We start from the raw sequence: 26612 nt of genomic DNA on the forward strand, positions 1-26612 counted from the left end.
CTTAACCGCTGAGCCATCTCTCCAGCCCCCAACTTTTTTTTTAATTTTTAAAGATTTATTTATTTATTACTTATACAGTGTCCTGCTTGCATGTGAGCTTGCACATCACAAGAGGGCACCAGATCTCAGTATCTATCGGTGGTTGTGAGCCACCACGTGGTTGAACTCAGGACCTTTGGAAGAGCAGACAGGGCTCTTAACCTCTCAGCCATCTCTTCAGCCCTTGAAACTGAAACTTAATTACAACATTTCTCCCTTCATTTCCCTCCTAACCCTTCCAAAGAGAGCCCTCCCTGCTCTCTTTGAAATTCATTGCCTCTTTTCCCATTGTTATTGCATGTATATGTGTATTTCTATATCATTTATATTTCTAAATATAACCTGTTGCGTTCTATGCATGTGATGTGGCTTGTACTTATGTTTTCAGGTTTACTGCTTTGAACTGGACAATCAATTGGTGCCCTCATCCCTGAGGAGGGCAATTCCCAAACTTCCAGCTTCACTCCGTTGCCTGTCATTCTTTTTTTTTTTTTTTTTTTTTTTTTTTAAAGTTAATGTATATGACTACTTTATACCTGGAGGCCAGAAGGGAGCACCAAATCTCATTATAGATGGTTGTGAGCCACCATGTGGTTGCTGGGAATTGAACTCAGGACCGCTGGGAGAGCAGCACCTCTGAGCCATCTCTTTCCTGCCCAGCCTGTCATTCTTTATGGTTTGTTTGTCTGTTTCTGTTTTGTTTTTCGAGACAGGGTCTCTCTATGTTATCTTGGCTGTCCTGGACTCATCTGTAGACCAGGCTGGCCTCGAACTCACAGCAATCCACCGGCCTCTGCCTCCCGAGTACTGGGATTAAAGGCGTGTGCCACCACTGCCCAGATTCATTCTTTATACATGGTTGAGGCCTTGTGGAGTTTTCCCGGTCCAGTTTGGCATATTCATTGGTATTGTCCTTGTTTGGCTCATGTCGGAGTGGTTGTGTTGGAGAGACGTTATGGGGACCATTTCTGATATTATTAGGAGACACATGAAAACTCCCTGATCTTCCTCTTCTGCAGTGTTCCCTGAGCCTTAGGTACAGGAGCGTTTTGTAGATATGTCCATTGGGGCTGAGCTCTGTTACTTTGCATTTTCTTTCTTTCTTTTTTTGTTTTGTTTGAGACCGGGTTTCTCTGTGTAGCCTTGGCTGTCCTGGACTCACTTTTTTAGACCAGGCTGGCCTCAAATTCACAGCCTTTCAGTGCCGGGATTAAAGAGGTGCACCACCACACCCAGCCTTTCTTTCTTTGTAGGCTCAATTTTCTTAACAAGTATATTTTATTATGAACTTACTAAATGAGCCTACTTCCCTTACAACCCGACTGGCCTAAATAAGAGGGAAAGGAGATTAAGGAAAACAGGAATGAAACCTTCTGCATATCAGCTCCTAGGAACGATTCTCCTGGTGTAGTCAGCAGGATTTCGGCAGACCAGCAATCCCACCAAAGTTGCTGCTGGAACCTGAAGCCTCAGCGGGAGTCTAAAGCCTTGAAGCTTTCCCTGGAGCAGTTCTCTCTAGGAGCCTCTCGAAGTACAGGGATGAACAGCCAAAAACCAAGTACCATCAAAATTCTCTGCCTCCTGTTTTTTGGGCTCATATATATGTGTGTGTGTGTGTGTGTGTGTGTGTGTGTGTGTGTGTGTGTATCCTCTCAATCTGTTCAAGGATGTTTTTCAGCTGGCAACAACCAAGTCCCCTGAAGTGGTTCAATTTCTAAATGGAAAACATCCTGCTCTCTCACATCTGCGTGGTAAACATCCTTCTCTCTTCCCCATCCCACACTTGGGATCAAAACAAAAACAGATTTATCTTCCCTACACTTCTTTCTCTCTTTTTTTCTTTGTTTCTTTCTTTTGGTTTTTCTTTCTTTCTTTCTTTCTTTCTTTCTTTTTTTTTTTTTCCCCCGAGACAAGGTTTCTCTGTGATAGCTTTGGCTGTCCTAGACTCACTTTGTAGACCAGGCTGGCCTTGAACTCACAGTGATCCACCTGCCTCTGCCTCCCAAGTGCTGGGATTAAAGGCGTGCGCCACCACTGCTTGGCTTAAAATTTATTTTATGTTTATTGGTGTTTTGCTTGCATGTATGTCCATGTGAAGGTGTCAGATCTTGGAGTTACAGACAGTTGTGAGCTGCCATGATGTGGGTGCTGGGAATTGAACTCAGGTCTTTTGGAAGAGCAGTCAGTGCTCTTAACCCCTGAGCCGCCTCTCCAGGCTCGTCTTTCTCTCTTTCAATCCTAACCCCTAAACTGCCAGAAGAGGGCACCAGATTTCATTGTAGATGGTTGTGAGCCACCATGTGGTTGTTGGGAGTTGAACTCAAGACCTTTGGAAGATCAGACAGTGCTCTTAACCTCTGAGCCATCTCTCTAGCCCTACTCTGCATCTTGACTGACGCTGTTTCCTATAATGGTCTCTGTTTGCAAAAGGAAGTTTCCTTGTTTAGTGGTAAAGGCTACACTTATCTGGATAAAAGTCTGTGCGATCACTGGCCTAGTAGGTCCCAAAGCTCTGGATTCAACTCCTAGCACAATGTCTAAGATTTTTGTTGTTGTTGTTTTTTCGAGACAGGGTTTCTTTCTCTGTGTAGCCTTGGCTGTCCAGAACTTGGTAAAGCAGGCTGGCTGTGAACTCATAGAGATCTTCCTGCCTCTGCCTCCTGAGTGCTGGGAATAAAGGTGAGCGCCACCATACTTGGCATGTCTTGGATTTTGTATCTGTCATCATCAAAGACCTGTCTTAGATATTCTTTCTGCATTTTGATTTTGGACTACTTGTTACTTGGAACACATATATTGTTCAATATTTTAAATTACAGAGAGAGAGAGAGAGAGAGAGAGAGAGAGAGAGAGAGAGAGAATGCCAGTGAGCCTGAGGACACCATGTGGGAATGGATTCTTACATTATTGGGTTATTGGGTCCCAGGGATTGATTTCAAGCCATCAGCCATCAGGTTTAGTGTAAATATCTTTTTTTCTTTCTTTTAAAGTTATTTATTTTATATGAGTACTTTATCTGCAGAAGAGAGCATTAGGTCACATTACAGATGGTTGTGAGCCACCATGTGGTTGCTGGGATTTGAACTCAGGACCACTGGAAGAACAGGCAGTGCTCTTAACCACTGAGCCATCTCTCCAGCCCTAGTATAAATATCTTTATGTTGAGCTGTCTCACCCACCTCAACTCCGGTGAACTGTGTGTTTCTGAGTGCAAGGATCATATGTCATTCTGTGTTCTCCAAGGTCCTTTGCTTGGCACACTGCCTGGTTCACCGTGAGCCTTTGGTTGTACTCCCTTGTCAATCTATAAGCTAAGTAACTTCAGTTATAGGAGCGCTCCAGGACCACACCCAGGGGATGAGTGTTGCTAAGAAAAAGCACATGTCTGTGTCACTCCACCTGTCTCTAAGAGGCTCTATCTAGCATTCCTACACCTCTCCCCAAGTACGTTCATCCTTTTCCTTTCCAAAACAACCACCCCATGGCGTCTCCTGTCTTGAGTCTCCCACACTCTTGTTTCTTTCCTCACTCAGCCAGCCCCTTGCTGCAGAAAACAGATGCTGCAGTGTGTAGCCAGGCATGGTAGCTCACGCCTTTAATCCCAGCACTCGGGAGGCAGAGGCAGGTGGATCGCTGTGAGTTTGAGGCCAGCCTGGTCTACAAAGTGAGTTCGGGACAGCCAGGGCTACACAGAGAAACCCTGTCTCAAACCCCCCCCCCAAAAGAAAATCAGATTAAAAAATAAAAACAAATATATATTTATTGTGTGTTTGTGTTTATGTTTAGGTGAGTGTGAAGGTCAGAGAACAACTTGCAAGAGTTAATTCTCTCCTTCCATTATGTGGGTTTTGGAGAATGAACTCAGATTACCAGGCTGAGTAGTCAGGGCCTTTACTTGTGCTATCTTGCCAGCTTTCCAATTTTCATTCTCTCTCTCTCTCTCTCTCTCTCTCTCTCTCTCTCTCTCTCTCTCTCTCCCCCCCCCCCCCCCCCCCCCCCCCCCCCCTCCCCCCCCCCCCCCCCCCCCCTCTCCCTCTCTCTCCTCTGCCTCCTTTACACTAGGCAGAATCTTTTAGATGAGAATTTGTGCTGCTTCTTAGGGCTGCACAGTGAGGGCTCTATGAATTAAAAAGGGAAATTGTGACAGATAAGCTAGGAATGCCTCTCAAGGGACCCTCAGAGTGAGAGGGTGTTTGTAGTCTGGAGAGTGGGTAAAGTCTTCCAATACAGTTTTGCAAGAGAAAGATAAAAGGAGTTTACAACCTAAACTCACATTTTCTAACTGTCAGTGTGTGTTTTTTGTAATGTATGCCTCTTTATTGTTTAAGTTCAATATTACTTAGGAAAAAATATACTTTTAAACAGATAAGCAAAATTCAACATGAAAACGATACAAATCAAGTAAAAAGATTTTTGTAGGCTTTTACCAGCAGAGGGGGTATAGCTCAGTGGTAGAGCATTTGACTGCAGATCAAGAGGTCCCCGGTTCAAATCCGGGTGCCCCCTCAGTGTGTGTACATATTTTTCCACCATTTGAAAGTAATAGTAGTATTTTTACCTACTTCTATCCTGACCCAAATTACTAAAGGATGAATCTGGAAACAATGTTTATGTGCTTGCCTGTTTTAAGACATGTTCCAGCCAGCTGTGCTAGTCCATGGCTGTTAATCCCAACACTTGGGAGTCAGAGGCAGGAGTCCAAGGGAGTTTAAGGTTAGCCTTGGTCTATATATCAAAATCGAGGCCAGCCTGGGCTACAAGACGATCTGCATGGGGGAAAAAAAAAAAAAAGACCGAGTGTAAAGATATAAAAATCAGTGTCTTCTTCGCTGAAAAGTTGAGGGCCAAGAAAGTACAAGCAGCACCCTGGAAATAAATGGAGAATCAGGTATTTCCAGGCTTTGCCGGGCAGCTCTGCTCTACTGGCTTCCTTGTTCTGCCCGGCGGAGCACAGTAATGGGAACTAGGAGGGAAAAATGCAGCAGCGTATTCCCCTGGGGTCCTGGGATGACACAACCAGATTCTGTGTTTAAAATATCACAGCCGCACCCTGACCCAGGGCGGCATGCCTCGCTGTCTCTTCTTTTTCCTTTTTTTGGGCAAAACCTAGTTGAGGGGGCCGCCCTTGCCTCCCTCTCTTCCAGCCCAGATACCCTAAACCGCACACTCAGCCGATAGCAACCTGTCCCTACCTTGAGGACTAGAAACCCGATAGCGGTAGCTTTGTAGCAACTTGTAGTAACACTCCAGTGATCCTCAAAGAGCAGTCCTCTGGTCCCTGAGCGCCTCACCTGAAAAATCCGCCCCAGAGCTAATTGTCAAGGCCTTTCTCCAGGTCCACACAACGGGAAACTGGGAATGTTTTTAGTGAGCCCTTCAGGTCTTTCTTGAGTACGCGCAAATGTGAGAACCACTGCATTAATTTACATTACTTGGCTTTGGGGGGTCTTTTGCATGAAAGAGAGTTGATGGGTGCGCATCGGCAGGTTTCGCGGTCTCCATGCGCTTTTACCTTGTCCGCGTCACCAAGCAACAAGGAAGCGTGAGAAGAATAGAGAATACTAAAAAATACAAAAAGGAAAAGGAAAGATTAGGTTGGAGAAGGGCTATGTCCACGTGTTTCTTTTTTTCTTTCTTTCTTTCTTTTTTTTTTTTTAAACCCATTCTTGCCCTCATGGGACACAGAACGCCAACCTGGGGAATGACCTTGGCTCCCGGACCCAAAGTGTGGAACCACCCAATCAAAATTCGCAAGGCTACGGTAGGCAGAAATTTCCAAGAGTTTGGCGCCAGTCAAATGAGGTCGCAAATCTTTCTGTTTAAGACCGTAAAATGAGAAATGGTCTTTATCTTTTTGCCTGTTTTAACCCAGGGTTGAATCAAGATCATATCTGAAACGGACTGTAATTTTATTTAGTTATTAAAGTGAAGAAAAGACTCTGAGGGGGCACCCGGATTTGAACCAGGGACCTCTTGATCTGCAGTCAAATGCTCTACCACTGAGCTATACCCCCGCGCCGCCCTAAGGCTCGGAGCAGCTTCTTTTCAGTATAAAGACACTGTTGCAGCTGTTTCACAGGTACAGTGTGAAGGTAAAACACTGAAAGAGCAAACCGGGCCAAGCAAGCTAAAAGCAGAGGATGCCTGGATCCGAAGAACCCTGAGAGGCAGCGCAGAGGCGCGGGGAGGGTGAACGTCCGGAGGTGCCAAGTCCAAAGGGAAAGGGGAAGGTACTATCGTAGGAGAGGATGTGGGCGGGAAGGGAACTAGCTGGGGGACGGGAGGGGCAGAGGGTGGTTTCCCCGCAGGTTCATGCTGTGTACCCACTGGCATAAGGAAAGTCCCCGAGTCGGGAGAATCCGTACCATCCCCTCCCTCATGGGGTACGTGGGATCGGCTCTCTCATGAGAGATTGGGCTCTGCTGTAGAAGCATACATGTCTCCAGCGCGGGAAGGGTTGTGGCCCAGGGCTGCCGTCGGTCGGGGAACCTAGGGGCACGTGCACCCCAAGAGCTCAGGGGCTCCAGCACCCGGGTCCCGCAGCCTTCGCTGGAACCCGCCCCCGCGCAGCCCCACGTCGCCCGGGGAGCGCGCCTTGTCGCGCGCGCCTCTTTCTGCGCCCGAGGCGCGTCCCCGCCCCAGCCAGTGCAGCCCCTCCTCCCCACTGTGTTTATTAGGGGAAGGAGGGCGGAGGCGGAGGCCAGTTCCCCAGTTCCAGTCGCCGTCGTCTGCACTGTTGCAGCCGCCGCCTCCCACCAGCTCGCTCAAGGAAAGGGAACGCGCACGAGCTCGGGCATCCCCGCCCCAGTCTTTCCCCGGAACCATGAACCCTAACTGCGCCCGGTGCGGCAAGATCGTGTACCCCACGGAGAAGGTGAACTGTCTGGATAAGGTGAGCTCCGGCACCGGGCGCCTCGAGCTAGGCAGTCCCAGTACAGCTCCCCAATCGGGGGAGGGAAGAGGGGCTAGGTCCTTGCGGACTCTTCCCTGTGATCCCCAGAGCTGAGAAGGAAGGCGGGAGGCGACTCGGGGGTGTGGGGACAGACTCCAGTCTAGAACACCGGATGGTGTGCAGCCACCGCTGGAGAAGGATGGGCTCTGTGCGCTGGGGCTGGGAGGGCTGGAAGGGCGGGAGGGCACTAGGGAACCAGGCTCGCCGGGCTGTGTGCGGGAGGTTAGAGGTGCTGCCCCCCTCCCCCCGGCCCGGAGTGAGAGAGGAGACGGCCGCTCCCTTTCCCCCCCGGCGCCCAGCGCCAAGTAGGCGGAAGCGCGCGGCGCTGGGGAAGAGGGGGAGGGGGCGGGGGCGGGGCGGAGGCTGGGGCCAGCGCTACCCGCCCGGCTTGGACTGCTGGTAGCCGGGCTTCCTGGCTTGGAAGCTGGGTCCGGTCCATCGGCCAGCGAGTGTCAATTGTGGTGAAAGGGACTTAGGGAGGGGCAGCACCGGAATCTCACTGTGAGACTCCTTCTTTTGAACGACCTGCTGGACTGCCCCCTCCCGCCCCCCCCGCCTTTACTGGTTTCGTGGTTGGGGAACCCGCAGACCTCCTTCATAGATACCCCAGCCCCCAATTCAAATTGCAAGCCACTCTGGGTGCTGGGCAGCCTAGCAGGAGCTGGGTGGGGTGGGGTGCTGGAATGGGGGTAGTTGTGGGGGCACGCTTCCTCGAGATGTGAAATTGTGCTCAGCCTGGAGACCGGCTTGGAGAACAAAGAGCTAACTTTTCAGAGCTGGTTTCTTCCAATGGAGGGTGGGATTGGCCGAGTTCTAGGGAGGCAGAGGAAAGGCAGGCTTTTTTTTGTGTGGTGTGTGTGTGTGTGTGTGTGTGTGTGGTGTGTGTGTGTGTGTGTGTGTGTGTGTGTGTGTGTGTGTGTGTGTGCGCGCGCACGCGTGTTAAGAGCAGGGAGAGCGTAGCCTTCTGGAAATTAGCTGTCCCCTAGGGGTTCTTAGGCATCCCCAGCTCGGGCTGGCCATTACACTTTTCCAAGAGGGGCTGAGGAGTAGACCTGGGTGTTTGCGGTTCAGTTTGAGGTAGGACCCTCCTGCCTTGCTGCAAACCCCCTAAATCCCTAAGGCAACCTGTCCCTTCTCGGTGTTCCCCTCCTCGGGACGCCTTTAGGCTCCTCATAGGTACATGGCGCCTAGCTAGCTCTCCAAGCTGGATCCGAGTTTACCTTTTCCGCCTCTGTGTCTGAACTGGCCAGAGGGCAGGCTCCTGAAAGATAGAGAGCATCTAGTTTTTTGGGGCTGGATACTTCGTTGGATACTTTGTCTCTCCTCTCCAGGCTAGGATTAGTTCCTTTTTAGGAACCTTTGACTCCACCCCAGTCCAGGTCAGGAGGTGAGGACTCAGGTTTCTGAAACATTTGAACTTTTTCCTGGTGGAAAGGGACGTGAGGCTTGGCTAGCCACCAGGGCGGGAAGGAACCTGCCCAAGACACTGTAGCAGCCTCTGGAGGGTAGGACTTGTGCGTGGCACTCCTAGATGGAGTTCCCCCCAAAAAAAAAACCCCTCAAAGTTAACTGCCCTTACACGAGGGTCTTAGGTATTTTGACCCCCTGCATTTGCAGATTTCTGGGCCAGCAAGTGGGCACCCATTAAGATCCCGGGTAATGACTGATGGAAGGGTTGCTTAGCCTGGGGGAGTGGGAGACCTGGTCCTGGCTCCATCAGTTTTCATGAATGGTTCTGGGCCTCAGGATTTTGTCTGTGATCCGATGACTCCGGATGATGTCATTGCCTTGGAAGTGGACAGTGCAGGGAGTGTGGTCCAGCTTGTTTTAGCCTCTCCATTTCTGCTCAGCACTCCAACCACTCTCCTTGTAAAGACCTTCTTCGGTGCTGTGCATCCCAGGGAAGGGAAGGGGCAGGGATCCTATGTGATCGTGGGTGCCCCGGCTAGAAGAAGGTATTCAGTCAGGTTGGGGTTGCCCTGGAAAGTGAGACTAAGTGATTTCTTCCCGGTTTTAGAACTCCCCCTAGCGGAAGTGGAGAGACAACTGTCTGTCGTCCCCCTCCCCTCGTTCCGTCCCCTCCCCCAGACTAGAAAATCCAGGTATTCTATCTCTTCCCTCCCTGCCCTACAGGCAGTGAGTAGGTAGAACTGGAACCCTGGAGAATGCCGAGCAGAGATCTGGGTGTGGGGAAAGTTCAATCCCATAGGCACGGTTGCTACCCAACTTCCCAAGGCCTCTGGGTTTGCAGTCAGGGAGGATCCACTTGAACTGGCCTGATTTACTGCAGTCCCCGATGGCACGCGGCCTGCAGCACGCCTGGAACGGAAACTGATTTTAGGCTTTTCTCCACCCGGAGCCTTAGTTCTCAAAAGCTGAAGTGGGTAAACCTTGTCACCAATGGAGGCCACTCTGTCCCCAACCCAGAGCACCAGCATAGCGCTCTGCCTGCTGGATCACTATGTAGTGCTGATGACTGTGTTGGAGGGAGGGGGTGGAGGTTTGTTTTCCCTAGAGGCAATCTGGGATTAGAGCAGGAAGGAGAAACAGGGTGACCTCATTCATTTAGCAAATATTTACTGAACACTTACTTTGTATCTAGTGACCTACACTGTTAAGAATCTTACCACAGTTTTCCTCTCACTTTCTTTCTCCTTCAGCTTCTAAAAACAGGTGGGGATGCTCAGGAAGGCTTAGGGAGTTGCTCTGCTGATAGTTGCTTTGGAATGTCCCATTAGAGACAGCCTCTTCCCTCGAAGGAAGAGAGTCTATGTGGCTGCGAATAACATTTCTGCTGTCATTTGTTGTTTGTTTTATTTTATGTGTATGAACACTTGCCTGCATATATGTCTGTGCACCATGTGTGTGCCTGGTGTCTGAGGATGCCAGAACTGTTGGATTGCCTGCGACTGAAGTTACAAAACACCGAGAGCCACCACGTGGGTTCTGGGAATCAAACCAGGCTCCTCTGGAAGAGAGGCCATTGCTCTTAACCACTGAGCTGTTGTTCCAGCATCACATACACACACCACAGACACACATACACAACACACACACACACAACACACACACACACACAACACACACACACACACACACTTGTCGTTGGGTGTTTGCTGTTGTTAAAAGCTAAGAATACCCTGCAATCACTTCAGGACCAGCCATCCATACTGGGTCCTGCTAACGGCAGTGTGCTGAGCTGCACAGCCTCACAGTCCAGTGGGAATAGCTCCTGTAAATATGGAGCCCTAGAACCAACTGTGTTCAACCTTTTGACATTGGGACATGACATTGTCATCTACAAAGTTCTCAGTAGAGAAATATACAATCAAGTTGCTCAAATTGCAAAAAAAAAAATAAATAATTTTTTTTCTTATAATGTTTTTTTTTTTGTTTGTTTGTTTTTGTTTTTGTTTTTCGAGACAGGGTTTCTCTGTGTATCCTTGGCCATTCTGGACTCACTTTGTAGACCATGCTGGCCTCTAACTCACAGCGATCCGCCTGCCTCTGCCTCCTGAGTGCTGGAATTAAAGGCGTGCGCCACCAATACCCAGCTCCTCCTAGTTTACTTTTCTTTTCCTTTTTTAAAAATTCTCTACCTCAGCTTCCTAAACACTGAGATTATAGTCATATAATCTGGTGTAGCGAAGGCTAACCTTGAATTCCCAATCCTCCTCTTACTCCGCCTCCCAAGTACTGGGACCTCGGATGAGTTCTGCTACCACACCCACATTTTGCCTGGCCTAGGTCTGAACCCAGGGTTTTGTCCTTCTAGGCAGGCCTTTGACCAACTGAGCCACTGCTCCAGTTCCTGCTGTTTAGCTCCTCTGCTCATTATTTTGCAAAAAATAAAAGTTACTTTTATTTATACTGTCTCTTTCCCAAAAGTGGATCCCATTCAGGGAGAACTATGGTGTACATCTTTAATCCCAGCATTTGGGAGGCAGGCAGAAGGACCTCTGAGTTTGACTAGTAGCCTGGGCCAGCCTGAATTACATAGTGAAATCCTTTCTAGGGGTGCGGACAAAACACTGGGTCCACCCTTCCTCATCCTGTCTGGAGGAACATGTTGGGCCTGGCATCCTGAGGTTTAAGGAGCTTCAGGTTACTAGAAAGGAATTGTGTGAGAGTGCATTTGGTACTTGGCATTTCTAAGCTAGAAGCCCTGAGTTAGGCTGATAACATGGGCCAGGGTGGTGCTGCTGTTGACCCTAAAGGAGGGGCAAACCCTAACTCTAGGCTACAGGAAGGGAGGAGTCTCATACTCCATCCCTGAGTCACCCCCACCCTACGGAGCAGGTGACAAGCTACAGGTACAGGGACCTGAATGAAGCTCATCTCCTCCTCCCCTGGAGCCCCAAGATCGGGCTCAAGTGAGTGGGATCTTTGTGGGAGTTTCTATCCCCACTGGCCTGTTTGTCTTTCTGTGGAGTCAGTTTTCCACACAGCATTTCAGGCCAGACGAGGGAACTGCCTGTTGTCCTCTGGTGCCTGGAGTCTAACTAAGCAACTTGGCCTGTGACTAGGGACGCCATGTGAGCTGCATGCCTCCAGGTATGATTTGCTGTCACGGTCCCAAGTCCCAGGAGTGCAGTCCCAAAGTCTGTCTTGGATCTTCCAGACAGGGCCACCAAGGCTCTTGCGGCCAGAGGAAGAAGGCAGACCCTCTTGGGATGGTTTGTCTCTTCAGCAGCATCCTTCTCCCTCATACCGGACTGAGACAGGATGAAATTTCTCTCATCCTGGGGTTGGTTCCCAGGCACTACCGAATGAATGGCCATTTCCTGCCCCACCCCTGCCCTACCCTCACCCCCCTACCCCCACCACTGCCCCAAGAAGTGGCCTTCTGGTTCTCCTACAGTTCCTGGGGGAGATAATCATTGTGGCCCCACTTTACAGATATGGTGACCTCCGTGGGTGAGTTACCCAGCCTGTCCTCACTCCATTATTTTTCTCTCTATTTTTTTAAAAATTTGGTTTTTCAAGACAGGGTTTCTCTGTGTAGCCTTGACTGTCCTGGACTCGCTTTGTAGACCAGGCTGGCCTCGAACTCACAGTGATCCGCCTGCCTCTGCCTCGGAGTGCTGGGATTAAAGGCGTGCGCCACCATGCCCGGCTCCATTATTGAGCAGCCCCCCCCAAAAAAAGACAGATGACCTCCCTCTCTTGTCCCAGACTGATGGATCACATTGAGAACACTGACCCCCTAAGGATCCCTGGGGGGTAAACTGCTAATAGGAGCAAACTCTTGGGGGCAGCCTTAAGTAGGATGTGGAAATTCTAGCTGAAGGTCTGTGTGTTCTCCACTCTCTCCTCTCCTGTATATGGCCTAGCTGGAGGATGAGGGCCTGGCCGTCTTCTAGAGATCTGATTCCTGATCCAGTCAGTCAAGAGACGGCCTTGGAGGTCCCTAGCCCTAGGACAGTGTATTCCTGTGTAATATGTGTGTGTGTGTGAAAGTGGGTCATGGTCTGGATTTTGCAGAATGTTTTTCCTGGCAGGCCTCTGCGGGGGTGGGGGAGGCAGGGGCCCAGGCAGGGGCCGCAGCCTAGCTGGTGACAGTGTTGGGGCAGCCTGCCAATGCCTCCCAGTCAGAGAAACCTATGGGGAAAGGACCACCCTGTTTTGATTTTTTTTTTTCCTGTGAGTTTGTATATTGGGGTTATGTGCCACCCCTAAACGCTAAGGATTCTGAAAGTTACTGTGGGAGGGGGAGGGGGAGCAATGGCTCTAGGATAGGCCCAGGTGGGGATGGGGCCAAGCACAGAGTAGCCAACCCTTTACTTCCAGACTTAAAGCTGGCTTCCTTCCCAAAGAGTGGTTTCCTCTGTCGCTTGTTAACATTCCCTGTTAGATTTTCCCTTTGGGTCTCCTTGATAGGAAAAATGTCCCTTTAGAGGGAGATTGTCCCCAGAAATAGCCCTGGTGTCTGGTTTTGGAGTCCCAGCATCTGAGCGTCCTTTCTTCCAGCTCCTCTGAGTGTGTCTGAAGCTCTCTCTTAGTTTGGGAAACATGTTTTTAAAAATCACCACTTTGGAGGAGTTCCTTGACAGATGGCCAGGAGTCAGTCCTACTGCTCACTTTAGGCACTTTGTGAGGTCTTTCTGGGCCTCTCTCTGGCCTCTGGCTACCTCCTTTGGGGGTCAGGAGTGTCTCCATTGACTGCCGGGAAGCAGGAAGGTACAAAGCACTCAGAGACACCCAGTGAGCCTAGATTCTGGGACGGAGGGAGTCATTTGACATGCTTTCTCCTTCCCTCCATCCACCACCATGGCTTGGTCTTGCTGGCTCCACCTTAGAACCCTGGGTTTGCTGGCCTTGCTCCTCAGTGCAATCAATATACACACGTTGGCGCTCAAGCTGGGCCCTGGATTCTTCCAGTATCCAGCACCTGCATGGAGGCAGGAGGTGCCAGGTGCTTTGCTGGGGGCAGATGATTTCTCATGAATCTTTTAATGGTCCCAGGAGGATGGGCATTGTTCTATGCAGTTGGTAGACAGGAAGTAAGACTCAGACTCCCAGGTGCAGTGCGGGCAGGCGAGCCAAGGTCATCCAGCTCTCAGGGTGGGGTTCTGATATGGACACACCTGGAGTCTAGTTGCAGGGTTTGAAAGAAAACTCCCCTCTGCCTTGGCAGGTGTCTCCTGCTGGGGTGTGGGAGAGGTGGGACTAGAGAGGATATGGGTGTGGCTGCCCCTCCCCCCAGCTCCTCTAATCCTGAGTTCCTTGGGAAATGGAAGCCAACTGGGCCAAAGCATCACGGAGGAGAGCTCCAGAGGGTCAGAGAGACGTTTAGAAGGGTCGTGAGATGTGCCCTGGTCTGGGCCTTTGTACCAGGGGCTAGGCTGTCTACTGCAGGCTTGGTGGAAAAAGGACCAGCTCTTTCCCCCTGTGCGCTGCCTAGCAACGGAGTGCCGCTTTGCATAAGCAATGAGGCCCATCCAATTCTGGGCGGGAGTGGTCTGGGGAGGTGGAGCTGACTTTTCTGGGGGCCTGCTCCCTCCTTCTTAAGAGAGTTCTTGTCCCTTTTACTCTTTGATCCGGTCCACTCCCTGTCCTGACAGTTAAATAGCAGCCAGGCGGGTCGTGAGGCGGCGAGGGTCATGTCGTTGGCAGTCAGAGCTTGTGACTTGGAATGTTTCCGTTCACGGGGTGTTCTGACAGCCTTGCGCATGGGACCTGGGTGGAGAACTTGAGCGTCCATACCTAGGGAAGTCCTCTTGGTTGTCTAATGGAGCCTTCCCTCTGTCCCCACCCAGTTCTGGCATAAAGCATGCTTTCACTGCGAAACCTGCAAGATGACCTTGAACATGAAGAACTACAAGGGCTATGAGAAGAAGCCGTACTGCAACGCGTGAGTCTCAGGGAGACGGGGAGACAGCGGTTTTCGGGGGGGGCCCTGGCTTCCCTCCCAAGTTCTTTCCCCTCTGGTAGCCCAAGGTGGCATTGTAGCCCTTTGCCCACCGTACTTCATAGAGTGTGGTCACATTGTCCTTTCATAGCAGCGTGCTCTTACCGTCCCCGGTTTACAGATGAGGAAACAGGCTTGGGAAGGGGAGGGACTTTCTGAAGATGACATGGCAAGGCTGAGGTGATGCTGGTTTACAGAGAGCCTGTGCATGTAAAGCCAGTGGGGCTGCTTCCACTGCACCCTGTGGTACAAAGGGCACAGTGGGGATTAAGGACCTGGCCTGTGCCTGCTGCATTGTACCCAGGTTTGGGAGTGTGGTTTCTCCCCTTAGCCAACTCTCATTTTGTGGCTCTTTTTTTCCATTGTCTCTTCTAGAAGGTTCTAGAGACCTCTTGTTTCTGTTCTCTCTCTTTCTTTCTTTTTAGAATACAAAACAAAAAAGACGTATTCATTTATTTTATTTTAGGCATATGAATGTTTTACCTGAATGTATATAGTGGTACCACTTGTGTGCCTGGTATCCATGGAGACCAGAAGAGGGCATCAGCTCCCCTGGAACTGGAGTTATAGGTGGTTGTGAACCTAGATGTGGGTGCTGCAAACTGAACCCAGGTCTTCTGCCAAAGCAGCCAGTGCTCTTTTTGCTTGTTTTTTTTGTGACAGGGTTTCTCTATGTTATCTTGGCCATCCTGGACTCGCTTTGTAGACCAGGATGGCCTTGAACTCACAGCAATCCGCCTGCTTCTGCCTCCCGAGTGCTGGGATTGCAGCCGGTACTCTTAACCACAGAGCCATCTTCCCAAACTCTCGTCCATGTATTCGGAAGGGTGTGGCCCGGTATGAACAGCTCCTTTTCTGCCTTGCAAGGAGACTGCAGGTGCTGTTTGACCATTACTCTGAGCATTGCTAGTTTGGGTTCCATCCCTTGTACAGAGTCTTGTGTTCTGGTCAGCTGGAGGCAGGGCTTGGAGAGAGAGGCCACTGCCTCCCACTCTAGAGGAACGGGTTTTTTTTGTTTGTTGGTTGGTTTGGTTTGGTTTTTCAAGACAGGGTTTCTCTTGTAGTCCTGGCTGTTCTGGACTTGCTTTGTAGACCACCAGATCACAGAAATCTGCCTTGTCTCTGCCTCCCGAGCGGTGGGATTACAGGCGTGCATCACCGCGCCTGGCTAAATTGATGGTTTTTGTGTGTGTGTGTGTTTGTCTCATCTGTCCCAGGCTAGGTTAGACACACTAGGTGGCCGAGGATAGATGACCTTACACTTCTGATCCTCTTGCCTTTACCTCCAGATTTCTGGGCTTATGGACTTGGTCCGCCATGACCAGCTGGTCTCCCATTTTAATTCTGCTTAGCTGAAGTTTGCCAGGAAGGGGAAACCCGAGGCTTGTCTCCTTGAGGGCTGGCTGTCATGGCCTCATCTCCTTGGGGGTTTGAACATTTACCAGGCGCTTGTTGCTTGCCCTCTGCTATATAACAACCTGTATCAGGTGCTAGCAACCTGGTTTCTGATAACATCTAAAGCCCAAGAGGCGGCGTGGCTGTTGTTCCTTCTAAAGGACCCGCACTTCCGCAGTTTTGAGTAGAAGGAAGGACCACAGCTTTTTTGGTCCCTTAGTTCTGATTTCTATGGCTCCTCTGCCAACCCCCCCCCAAACCCCCAGCCTTCCAGCCCCAAGGGAAATGGGACATTCTTTGAATTCTTAAGGGCTCACACAAACCCTGATTCTCTGCCACTTCCTCTCTCCTTTGGGGAGTCGGGTGAGGTTCTGAAAAAAACCAGGGCACTTAACTCTTTGGGTGCTGGACTGCCTCAGCCTGGTCTGGGCATCTTCTGGCAGGGCCTCCACTCACTTCCTGGCAGACGGTGTTTGGTGGAGCATCACTCTTTGCTCTCTTCTCTTCCTTCCGGCTTCCCTACTACCCAGTGAGCACCAGAAGTCAGTCGGAGAATGTTTTCTGTCATAATTCCCTTAGCCCTGGTGGCAGACTTCTAGCTTGGTCTTCCTGGGGAGACAGGCCACAAATGGAAGAGGGGAGAGACTGCAGCAATTGAGGGTCCGAGAGAAGCAGGAGACGAAGTCTTCCTTGCTTCGAGAGTCATCGGTTCTGTCCCTTTCCGGACAGTCAGCTAGGGGAGCAGGCTGGCATCCTCCCTCCCCTGTTCTCCCTCTTTTACAGTCACCAACTTCAACCCTATTCAGGTGACCTTTGACCTCTGGCCCAGTGAGTGTTTGCTAGGAAGGAGCTGCATTGGGATGTGTGTGTTGGTGGGGGTGGAGGATGCGTGTGTGTGTGTGTGTGTGTGTGTGTGTGTGTGTGTGTGTGTGTATGTGTGTGTATCTGAGCTGTGGTTCATTTCAGCTGCAGCAGCCCCTTGGCCACCACTGCTGCTCTCTACTGAGTTCCTCATCCTTAGCCAAATGCAGATAGGTGGCCTCTGCACCTGCCTGAACTGGGGCTTCCCCTGCCTGAGGCCAGAATTCCTGCTGTGTGCCAGGCCCTGTGTCAAATGACCACTTTATCCCCCTCCAGTTTCCAGCTGTCTCTGGCTCCAGTTTTTCCCCCCAGTGGCCTTTACAGTTCCTGAGTCTCTGGGCTTCTGGGGACTAGCTCCCCGTGCAACCCAGACTCCCTCCAACCCCAGCTGTGCTTGTGGTCCACAGGCCAGTCCTCTTCCTGCAGAGCACTCCTCCCCTCCACTGGGCTAAGCGTGACTGGGGTGGGACGAACAGAACCAGGTGACATCTCCTGGCATTTTGCCAGGGCTCGAGGCCACCCAGGGAGTGTGGGGTGAGTCTGGTGTGCAAGGAACTTCTGTGTGCTGCCTGTTTCTGGCCAGTGTTTGAGCCTGAGGGCTGCTGGGCTCCTGTGCAGGAAGAAGGAACAAGAGAAGAAAGGTGTCCGTCTGTCTCATCCGTCTGTCCAAAGTTCAAGAGGGGGACTGAGCAGTGAAAAGGCTTCTGTTTTCTCTCCTTGCACCAGACATGTCAGAGGAGGAGTCAGGAGCCACAAACACAGGCTGGGGCTTGCAGCCAGCCTGCCTGGCCATGTGAGCCCAGGCATGCAATTACATGCTGTCCTGGAGTGGCCTCCTAGCCTCCCCTGGGCAGCCGCTTAGCTTCTTGCAGATTCCTCCCGGTCAGCTCTCTGATGTAAGGCAGGGGCTGCACACCTGCCTTCCTGCACAGTAACCCAAGCACCCCCCCCCCCCCCCCCCGACACACACACACTCACACACCTGTTCTTTCATGCAGCTTCCAGATGGGTGGGGTGGGCCTGCTTTGTCACCTGGAGAAATATTTATGCCCTAGAGTATTTGTTTTGTAAATTGGACCATCAGAATCCTGGCTCTTGCAAACCTGTTTCACTGTGACCATGCAGGGACAGACACAGAGTGTGGAGGTCAGGCCTGGACCTGGGCCTGGAGCTGGGGTGAGATGGGAACAAATTGCCTTGGAGATCTGAAGGCCCACTGTAGGCTGAACTATCTGGGGAAGGAAAAGGGGCCTTAGTAGGACCTTTCCCCTTAGACCGACAGAAGACATCTTCTTGATTCAGTTTGCCGGAGCTGTGAGGTGAGGGGTTGATTGGAGAAGGGTGGAAACGTTCCTGAATCTACCCATTTCCAGGGTCTAACCTGGGAATAGGCTTGAGTCCTCGTCGGGTCAGTAAATTCTAACATCCTGATCCCAGTCCCAGTGTTGTTCAGTTTTGGTTTGCAAAACAGTCTCAGGTAGCCCAGGCTGGCCTTAGGCTCACTATGTAGCCAAGGATGGCCTTGAACTTAGAACTTTTTTTTTTTATTATTATGTAGATGTGAAGGGGGAGAGAGGTCAGTGTATGACACGGGTAATCACGAGCCAAGGCGTGCCTGTAGAAGCGAACGGTATGAGTACCTTGCTCCCTTTGCCTGACCTTGAACTAGTGATTGTCCTGCGGCCACCTCCAGTGCCGAGAGGACAGGTGTGTGCCACCACCACCTCGTTAACCTGTTTATCTTAGCTGGAGGTCGAGGGCTTTGTGTGTGCTAGCTAGGCCAAACCTTCTACGGACGTCACAGATAAGCCTTGCTACGCATGTAGAGCTGGGTAGCCTTGCTACAGTCCTGGGGAGAGGCATTCGTGGCATCTCAAGCTTGCCTGCCTCCCTCGAATTCTCTGCCCCTTACTGGGAAAACTTGAATCAAGTCTCTCAGGGAGCAGGGAGTAACACTGATGTGAGGGGTGTTGGCAGTATGTTTGGGGTGAAGGAGGCAAGGAAAAAAAGGCAGCCAAGAGTGTCAGATACAGCCATCCAGCACCTCTCCTGTCTCACTCACCCCCATAGCTCTACATGTAGACATGACAGGGCCTCAAGGAATCTTGGGGGTCACTTCCCCTCCAGGACCCTATTTATTGATAAGAAGATGGCCAGGTAGTGGTGGCGCATGTCTTTAATCCCAGCACTCAGGAGGCAGAGGCAGGCAGATCTCTGGTTCGAGGCCAGCCTGGTCTACAAAGTGAGTCCAGGACAGCCAGAGCTACACAGAGAAACCCTGTCTTGAAAAATGAAAAAAAAAAAAAAAAAAAAAAAGAAAGAAAGAAAGAAAATGAAGGCCACAGTATTTTTATGTCTTAGTTAGCTTAGAAGACATTTTTTTTTTCTTTAAATATTGCCAACAGGGAGAAAGTGTGGCCATTGCTTAAAGTTGTTAGTGAATGGAAAAAGAAATAAAAGGACATTTTTTTTTTTTTTTTTTTATTTTTTCTGCAAAGCCTAAGGGCTGGTAAGTTCTTCATCCAGTCTACCCTTAATCTTTTGGACTGCTCATTTTAGCCCATCTCGTCAAACAATGCCTCCTTGTTTTTTCCTGTCCCTACCACTTTAGTCCCTTAGGCCTGGAGGGGGCTTGGTAAGAACTGAGGCTAATCAAGCCCCCTCTGCCTCCTGCCTGTGGGCAGTGCTCCCAGGAGGAGCTTTAGGGATCTACAGCTTTTGGGGATCCAGAGACAGGATGCTAGGGCTCTTTTTCTCCCTTCCTTTTGATAAAACCAACAGTTGCTTGTTGTTGTTGTTTTGTTTTTGTTTTTTGAGACAGGGTTTCTCTGTGTAGCCTTGGCTGTCCTGGACTCGCTTTGTAGACCAGGCTGGCCTCGAACTCACAGCGATCCGCCTGCCTCTGCCTCCCAAGTGCTGGGATTAAAGGCGTGTGCCACCATGCCCACCCGGGACAACAGTTCCTTATTTTTGTCGATGTGTTTTTAGTCGTCTTTGAACACAAAGCTGTGATTTGTTTTGTTTTTTTTTCTCAAGAGGTCCCAGCCTGGAAGGGGTGATGGTTCTCTATAAAAATGAGGAGCTGGGCGGGCATTCAGGACCTGTAGCCTGTCCTTTGTTCTGCCCCTGGGAGACAGCTCCTGCTCACACTGTCACGCCCACTCCCTATCATCCTAAGCGCTTAGGAAGGACCTCAGGGGTAACTCATCTCCTGGGATTGGGGGGTGGGGGTGGGGCACTTCTCCTGATCCCTTAGGTCATTGTCCCCCTCAAGGGTTTCAAGGTCCGTTAGGGAAGTGGGCTGGGCTTGGCCGTCACTCTGCCAATTACACCTTCCACGGAGCTGGCACTGGTCTCGGGGGGGGGTCCATCTGCCCCAAAGAAGTACATGCCCCCAGCTGGCCAGGCAGCTGTGGGGCAGGGGAAAGTGAACCCTACAAAGTCTCTCTATCCGTCACCTCAAGCCTCGGGTTCCTTATATGCAAGATCGGTGTCCTGATACTGCTGCCTTTTCCTGCCGAGAGCCTGTGGGGCATTTGGGGAGGAGTTGTGCAGCTGCCAGCCTGTGGAGGCGCTGAGCTGTGAGGCTGTGGTGTTTCCTCACAGCTGTCCAGCACCCCCTTCCCCCGCTACCTTCTGGCTACTGCAGGCTTTTTCCTGCCTTCACCTTCCAGGTGCCAGGTAGCTTCCTTGTCCCGCCCTCCCCACTCAGCTCCCTGTCCTATTGGCCTGTCCATGTGTCTCTTTTCCCCCTAGAGCTGTCATTGGTGATAACAAGACTACTACAAAGAGGCCTCTAGCACAGGCATTGCACACTCTGGGAATAATTAATAAGAGGCTAGGCCAGGACAGGACAAAGAGCAGCCATGCTGTGGACGCAGCTCCACCTCTGTCCCTTAACACTGTCCCCATTTGTTTCTGTTGTAGCCTGAGGAATTGGCTGGGGTGGGTGGTTTTGTGGTCTTCGCTGTTTCAGAAGTGACACTGCTGTGTTCCTGTCACACCCCTACGGCCCCTGCCCCCTGAATCTGAAGGTGAAGGCATGGTTTTACCCCAGGGTCTAGGAGGGAGAAGGAAAGTAGAATTCCTAGCGATGATTCCTGCAAGATCACTTGGAGTCCTCGGCAGTGACCACCATGTTGGGGGAGGGGTACCGCAGTAGTGCTCTGAAGTCCCGCCTCCTAGAAACCAACCTGAGCACATCTGTCTACAAGAAGCCAACCCAGGCCCCTTGGGCATCTCCTTGGTTGAGGATACTCTTGCAGTCTGCCTTCCCCTGCCCCCATACCCCCATAGACCTCTCTCTCCCTCCTTCCTCTCTCCCTTTCTCTGCTCTCCTGCCTGGAGCTGAGGATGAGGTTGCCATGGGAACCTGAAGCACAGCAGCTAGCAGAAGAAGGGAAAGGCAGGGTTGTCTCACCCAGGGCTGGGGGCTGTGGGGAGGGGGCTGGGCTGACCCATCAAGGGGGAATGCAGTCCTTGTGGTGCCCTTCCTCTGCCTGGGCTTGGGCGTGGCGGTTCGCTGGAGTGTCTTAACCTACTTTGAGCTGATACAGCCTTAAATTCCTTCACCATCCCTAGTGCTCGCTCTAGAGTCCACGTCTAGGCTGGCCCACCCCACCTCCCATTAATATTCCTCTTCTAGGGGGTTGAGAAGATCATGGTGGTTACCAAGAAGTGAAGTACCCCCAATTCCATCTGAAGCGTTTGGTGCCTGGGACCTTCTGATGGGTATATATATACACACACACACACACACACACACATATATATATAGTGTGACAGGGTAAATGGGGGAGGTGTGTGAATATGGGGGGGGTGCCAGCAGCTGCCAGTTCGGTGTCCAGGAAATGCTTGTCTATGCAGAGGGCAACGCCTATGTATCAATCACTCCTGATGGGCATGCTGCGTGTGCAGAAGCTGCGGAACTGGGCGGAGAGGGTGTGGCCATCTGATGGCGAGTGTCTGGCTATCCTTGGGCCAACGGCAAAGACTTTTTCTGCCTTAACTCTGTACATGTGGTCAAAGGAGACCAGTCCCCAGGCTTTTTGGATGTATCCCTGCCTTCAGCTCTCCAGGCTGCCTCTACCCTCCCTGTCCAACATGATGCTAGCTCGCCGTTATCTGCCGTGACCCTTCACACCTGGCCAGAGCTGCCTGGATTCCTGAATCCCTCATTTCTGCTGTGTGCATCTCCACTGACACAGATGCCCGGCTCACCCTGGTTCGCACCCCGCTTCCCTTCAGAGTGGCCCCAGTTTGTGCGGAGGGTCCTTTCCGAAGCCCTATCTCCTAGCGTCTCAGGGCCAGCCAGTTCTTCTAGAAATCTCACTTGAATTCCTGCAGTTCGTTTCTTGTCTTTAGGGAAGAGAGAGTCCCGCTAGACCCTCCCCTGCCCTGGACAGGAGCAGGGATTTTTGGATGGGCTCCTGAGCTGTGGGTGGCCTGGCTGTAGGGCATTGGACCAAACCTTGGGGGGGGGGGTGGAGACATGTCGCCTTTGCCCGCCTTCATCCGCCGCCATAGCTGCTGCCAGCTGCAGGCACCTGTGTTTGCCCTTCTCTGGCTTCCCTCCTTTCGCTGAGGGAGCTGTTGTTTATCTGGCTGAGTGGGATGGCCAGAGCTCCCATTGGCATCACTTAGGCCTGGGATGGTGACCTCAGCATAGGGGTGTAAGAAAGCCCATCACTGTGTCCCTTCTTTGGTTGAGTCCTCTCTACCCAAGGTGGCCCGGAGGGACGTCATGTGTACAAGGTGGTGCAGGGGACTAGAGAACTTGCTAGGTTTGGCTGACGCACAGAAGCAGGTGGCAGCTCATGACTTCCGGTGGGGTGGGCATGTTGGCCAGTCTGGGTGGGTCATACCTGGGGAAAGACCCTCATGGGCCATCTATCCTTTTCTTACCTGGCACTTGGCAGTCTGTGAGTCAGGGGGTCAGCGCCGGTCACAGCCATGATAGGTAGTCGCCCAGAACTAAACATGGCTAAGTCAGACTGTACAATACAATTCCTGCTTGGAGAAGCCACCCACCGGGTCCCTGGGATGGGTGAAGGTCCATGTGGGTCCCACGTGTGTCACATTGCACCACTGAACACGAAGCAGGGTGACTCGGGCCTGCCTCTCCTCGGGCTGGTTTACGTGAGGACTGCAGGGTGACACCAGGGGACTGTTGAAGTTCTCTGGCCCTAGATCCACTCCAACCCCTGGTGTGATGGTTGTTTACTCAAGTATTTGTTAAGCATCAACGGCTGTTCTGGAAGCTTGGATAAATCGGAAACAGTGCTCTCCGCTCATGGAGAATTGGTTAAGAGGGTGGCTATGTGGCGAACACATGACCGTAGAGACCTGCTGAGGGACACGTGCACACAGTTTACCGCCCCGTGCAACAAGGATGTTACCCTTTGAGTCCCTGAAGGCTGGGTTCCGGGCCACCTCTGTTGTTCTAGGGGTCAGAATTCTGATCTGTTTCTGTGTTTCGACCATACTGGTCGACCTCTCTAGCGTCTGCTCTCCTGTCAATAGGGGCAGTGAGAACACGAACGGAAGGTGACTGCAACTTTGATAACTAAGTCACATAAGCCCTTAGCACAGTGCAATACTAACAGCTGTTACCTGTCACTTGAAGATGACGGGCCACGAGCAGATCTTCCCACCTACCCTGCGAGTTGGACTGTGTTGGGCAAATGTATTTTCTCTCTCTCTCTCTCTCTCTGGTTTTTTGTTGGTTTGGTTTTGGGTTTCGAGACAGGGTTTCTCTGTGTAACAGCTCTGGCTGTGCTGGAACTCACTCTGTAGACCAGGCTGGCCTCAAAACTCACAGTGATCTGCCTGCCTCTGCCTCCCGAGTGCTGGGCAGTTCATGACTTCTACAGGGGAGCCTCCTGAGTATTCCTGTCCATTTTTCCTTCATTCTTGGGTCCCCCACACTCCTCTGGGCTTGGTCTCCACTGCTAGTCTCAGCTCTGATCCTGTGTCCTTCTGGCTTTCCTGCATGGCTTGTCCCTGGAATCCTCTATGGGAAACTCCAAGGCATGGGTTATACAAAATTTGGGTAATCTGAAATCCTTAGAAGCCTCCTGTGGCCCAGGACAATCCTAGTTGTCAGGCTGCTACTCAGGCCTGCTGTGTCTTGCCCCCTCAGCCAGCCTAGGCTCTGCCTGGGAAGTCCCTGATTTCCCTCAAGCATTGGCATTCTGTCAGGGGCTGGGCTGAGCTCAGCAGTAAAGAGAAGCCCCACGCCCTCCATATGCTTCCCCTGAGTGACGCCCCAATCTTTTTTTTCCCCATCCCGCAGACACTACCCCAAGCAGTCCTTCACCATGGTGGCCGACACTCCGGAAAACCTCCGCCTCAAGCAACAGAGCGAGCTGCAGAGTCAGGTAGGGAAGGGGGGGTTGGCGCTCTGTGGGTGGTGGTGGTGGGGACAGGAGGAGGGCCTGTGTAACCGCATTGGGCAAGGGCACCTGTGGTCTCTGTAAGGCCTTCTGTGGTGCTGAAATCCTGGGCCTGCCTGTCTCGCTGCCCCCACCTTCCCTCAGTCACTTCACACTTCCTGACTTCTGCAGAGGTCAAGGAGAGCGTAAATACTGCCTTCCTACCTGAAGATGCTTGGGGAGGTGTGGCCCATCTGTTTGACTCTGCTAGGGCTCCTAGACAGGAAGGTGTCCTGTGCCTGCCACTCCATTTATGCCTAACACAGAAGGGCTTGGAGCCAACCTCTCCTTCCCCCCCCTAAAAAAAACCAAACCCAAAACTCCGGTCTGTGTTACACGGCTTGTCCTCTGTAACCATGTCCCAAAACTTTGCATCTCTTGGGAGGGAGGGCAGTGTGAGGGGTTCCAGGCTTCTACAGTAGAGAAGGAAATGCCGTTTGCTCTGGTTCAGAGAAGAAAGGTTTCTCTGTGTAGCCTTGGCTGTCCTGGGCTCACTTTGTAAACCAGGCTGGCCTCGAACTCACAACGATCCACCTGCCTCTGCCTCCCAAGTGCTGGGATTAAAGGCGTGCGTGGGCCACCATGCCTGGCTGAAAAAAAAAATCTTAAGGAGGGAAAAAAAAATAGCAGTGAACTCCTTCCTCATCCTCCTGCCTCCGTCTCCCAAGGCTGCACCATCTGGTTTTCTATCTACTACCTGAAGTGAACAGTTTTCCTCCCCCTTAAAAAGCACACTCGCCCCCGGTGCTTCTGGGAACTTGTGAAACCTCAAGGCGAAGTAGCTACTTCTCCTTTCTTGTCCTTGATGCAAGCAACTCCAAGGGCGGATGGGAGATCAGTTCCCTTCCTGTCCCTCTTTGGAAACTGAGTCTCAAAGACTTCCGGGCCACCTTGAGTGAGGTCTCAGGATCTGGGCTCCAGTCTCTTTTCACCTAGTATGTGTGGCCCTCCAGAATGGGCCACCGTCCGGGCAGCAGCTTGTCCCCTTTGCAGTTCCTGGGAAAGCTTCAAATGGAATGGTCCAGCAGGCAGGGGGAGGGGTCAGAGGGCCAGATGCCTGGGCCAGGGAGGAACCCCATGCCCCCTGTCTCTGTCTCTCTGTCTCTCTCTTTCTACATCCTTACTGCAGAGAAATTGCACTCCCTTGCCCACGTGAGCCCACAGGAGCTCACCTTCAGATTTTTTTTTTTCCTTCTGGAATCTGACCCCTATAGGGTGGGGCTGATAACTGGAGGCAGCCAGCCCTTTCCCCCTTTACCCACCCTTGCTTGTATACATGAGCACCAGGACTGGGCTTGATGTTGGCAGAGCTGTTCTGCTCTCCGCACACACAGATTTGGACATTCTTAGACTATCAGCTCTGATGTGGGCTCCAGTAGGCAGGGCAGGGGCAGCCATCGGTCCCTCGGGTTCTTACTGAGGGACAGGCCCTGTGAGTTGGGTTTTCACAACCGAATAGAAAGGGAGGAGCCGTTTTCGGGGGCTACCTCTTTTGGTTGTTGGTTTGTTTTGTTTTAATCCAGGGTCTCACTGTATCCTTGGCTGGTCTAGAATTCTCTATGTAGTCCAAGCTGGCATTCTCCTGCCTCAGCCTCCTGGGTGCTGGCATTTTAGTTATGAGCCGCCACTCCTAGCCTAAGAAGGGGCTGTTTTATTACGTAGGTGGGGTTACTGAGGCTTGGAGAGGCCACGTGGATGAAAACTCACCATCTTTTATTTTTTTGTATTATTTTGTTTTACTTTCATTTTTTGAGACAGGGTTTCTCTGTGTAGCCCTGGCTGTCCCGGACTCGCTTTGTAGACCAGGCTGGCCTCGAGCTCACATCGATCCGTCTGCCTCTGCATCCCAGAGTGCTGGGATTAAAGGCGTGCGCCATCACGCCGAGTCCTCACCATCTTTATTATCTAGCCAGGGCCCCTTCTTCCTGTCTGTCTGCCTACTGGGCAATCTGTGTAATTGCTAGTCTCTCCCAGCCAGCTCAAGGGCAGATTTTAAGTTTAGATGGTCTGGCCTCAGCGCTCACAGCTGGAACTGTGTGCCCTTTGTAGCCGCTTTGTGAAGGAGGTTAACCCAGGCTGGCCTCAAACCCTTGTTAGCCCCCCACATTCAGCCTTCTCTGCGTTGGGATCACTGGGCTACCAGACTAGGGCTGCCTAGAGTCTCTCTGCTGCCTGCTGTGTGGGTACAGACAAGTGGAGCCAATAAAGCTGATTGGCAGCGGCTTCTGGGCGGTGCCACACTAAAGCCTAGGTGATTTCTGTCAACAGGGTGGTAGGTGAGAGAATTGACCTTCCGCACTGGGGGCAGAGCTCAGTTCCTGGACCTAGGGACCTGGAGGACAGGATAACATGGAAAGGAAAGAGCTCGCTCTGTGTGTCTTTCCCACCTCCTACCATCTGTGCAGTCTGAGCCATTTTTGTTTTTTTTCCCTCTAATTCACGCCCCCCCCCCAGCCCCCCTGTGAGTAGTGAAACGGGGACAGGGACACATTTGCCTAGATGCCGGAGGCTGGGCCTGACA

At 51.6% G+C, this 26612-nt stretch overlaps 1 protein-coding gene and 2 non-coding genes across 3 annotated transcripts in view; 2 read left to right on the forward strand and 1 right to left on the reverse strand.

Moving 5' to 3' along the window:
• The first annotated feature begins 4473 nt into the window (after positions 1–4473).
• On the forward strand, positions 4474–4545 carry Trnac-gca (transfer RNA cysteine (anticodon GCA)). Its single transcript has one exon. It is a non-coding gene; the product is annotated as a tRNA-Cys (tRNA).
• A 1436-nt stretch (positions 4546–5981) lies between these two features.
• On the reverse strand, positions 5982–6053 carry Trnac-gca (transfer RNA cysteine (anticodon GCA)). Its single transcript has one exon. It is a non-coding gene; the product is annotated as a tRNA-Cys (tRNA).
• Positions 6054–6703: 650 nt separating this feature from the next.
• Positions 6704–26612, forward strand: part of Lasp1 (LIM and SH3 protein 1) — a 37486-nt gene continuing 17577 nt past the window's right edge. Inside the window, exons 1-3 of the mRNA XM_051158452.1 lie at positions 6704–6931; positions 14251–14345; positions 23953–24037. Coding sequence (XP_051014409.1) covers positions 6863–6931; positions 14251–14345; positions 23953–24037 — 249 coding nt within the window. The 5' untranslated portion in view covers positions 6704–6862. The remainder of the gene's footprint in view (positions 6932–14250; positions 14346–23952; positions 24038–26612) is intronic.

Source organism: Acomys russatus, chromosome 16 (genome assembly GCF_903995435.1).
Source record: "Acomys russatus chromosome 16, mAcoRus1.1, whole genome shotgun sequence".
Classification (NCBI taxonomy): Eukaryota; Metazoa; Chordata; class Mammalia; order Rodentia; family Muridae; genus Acomys; species Acomys russatus.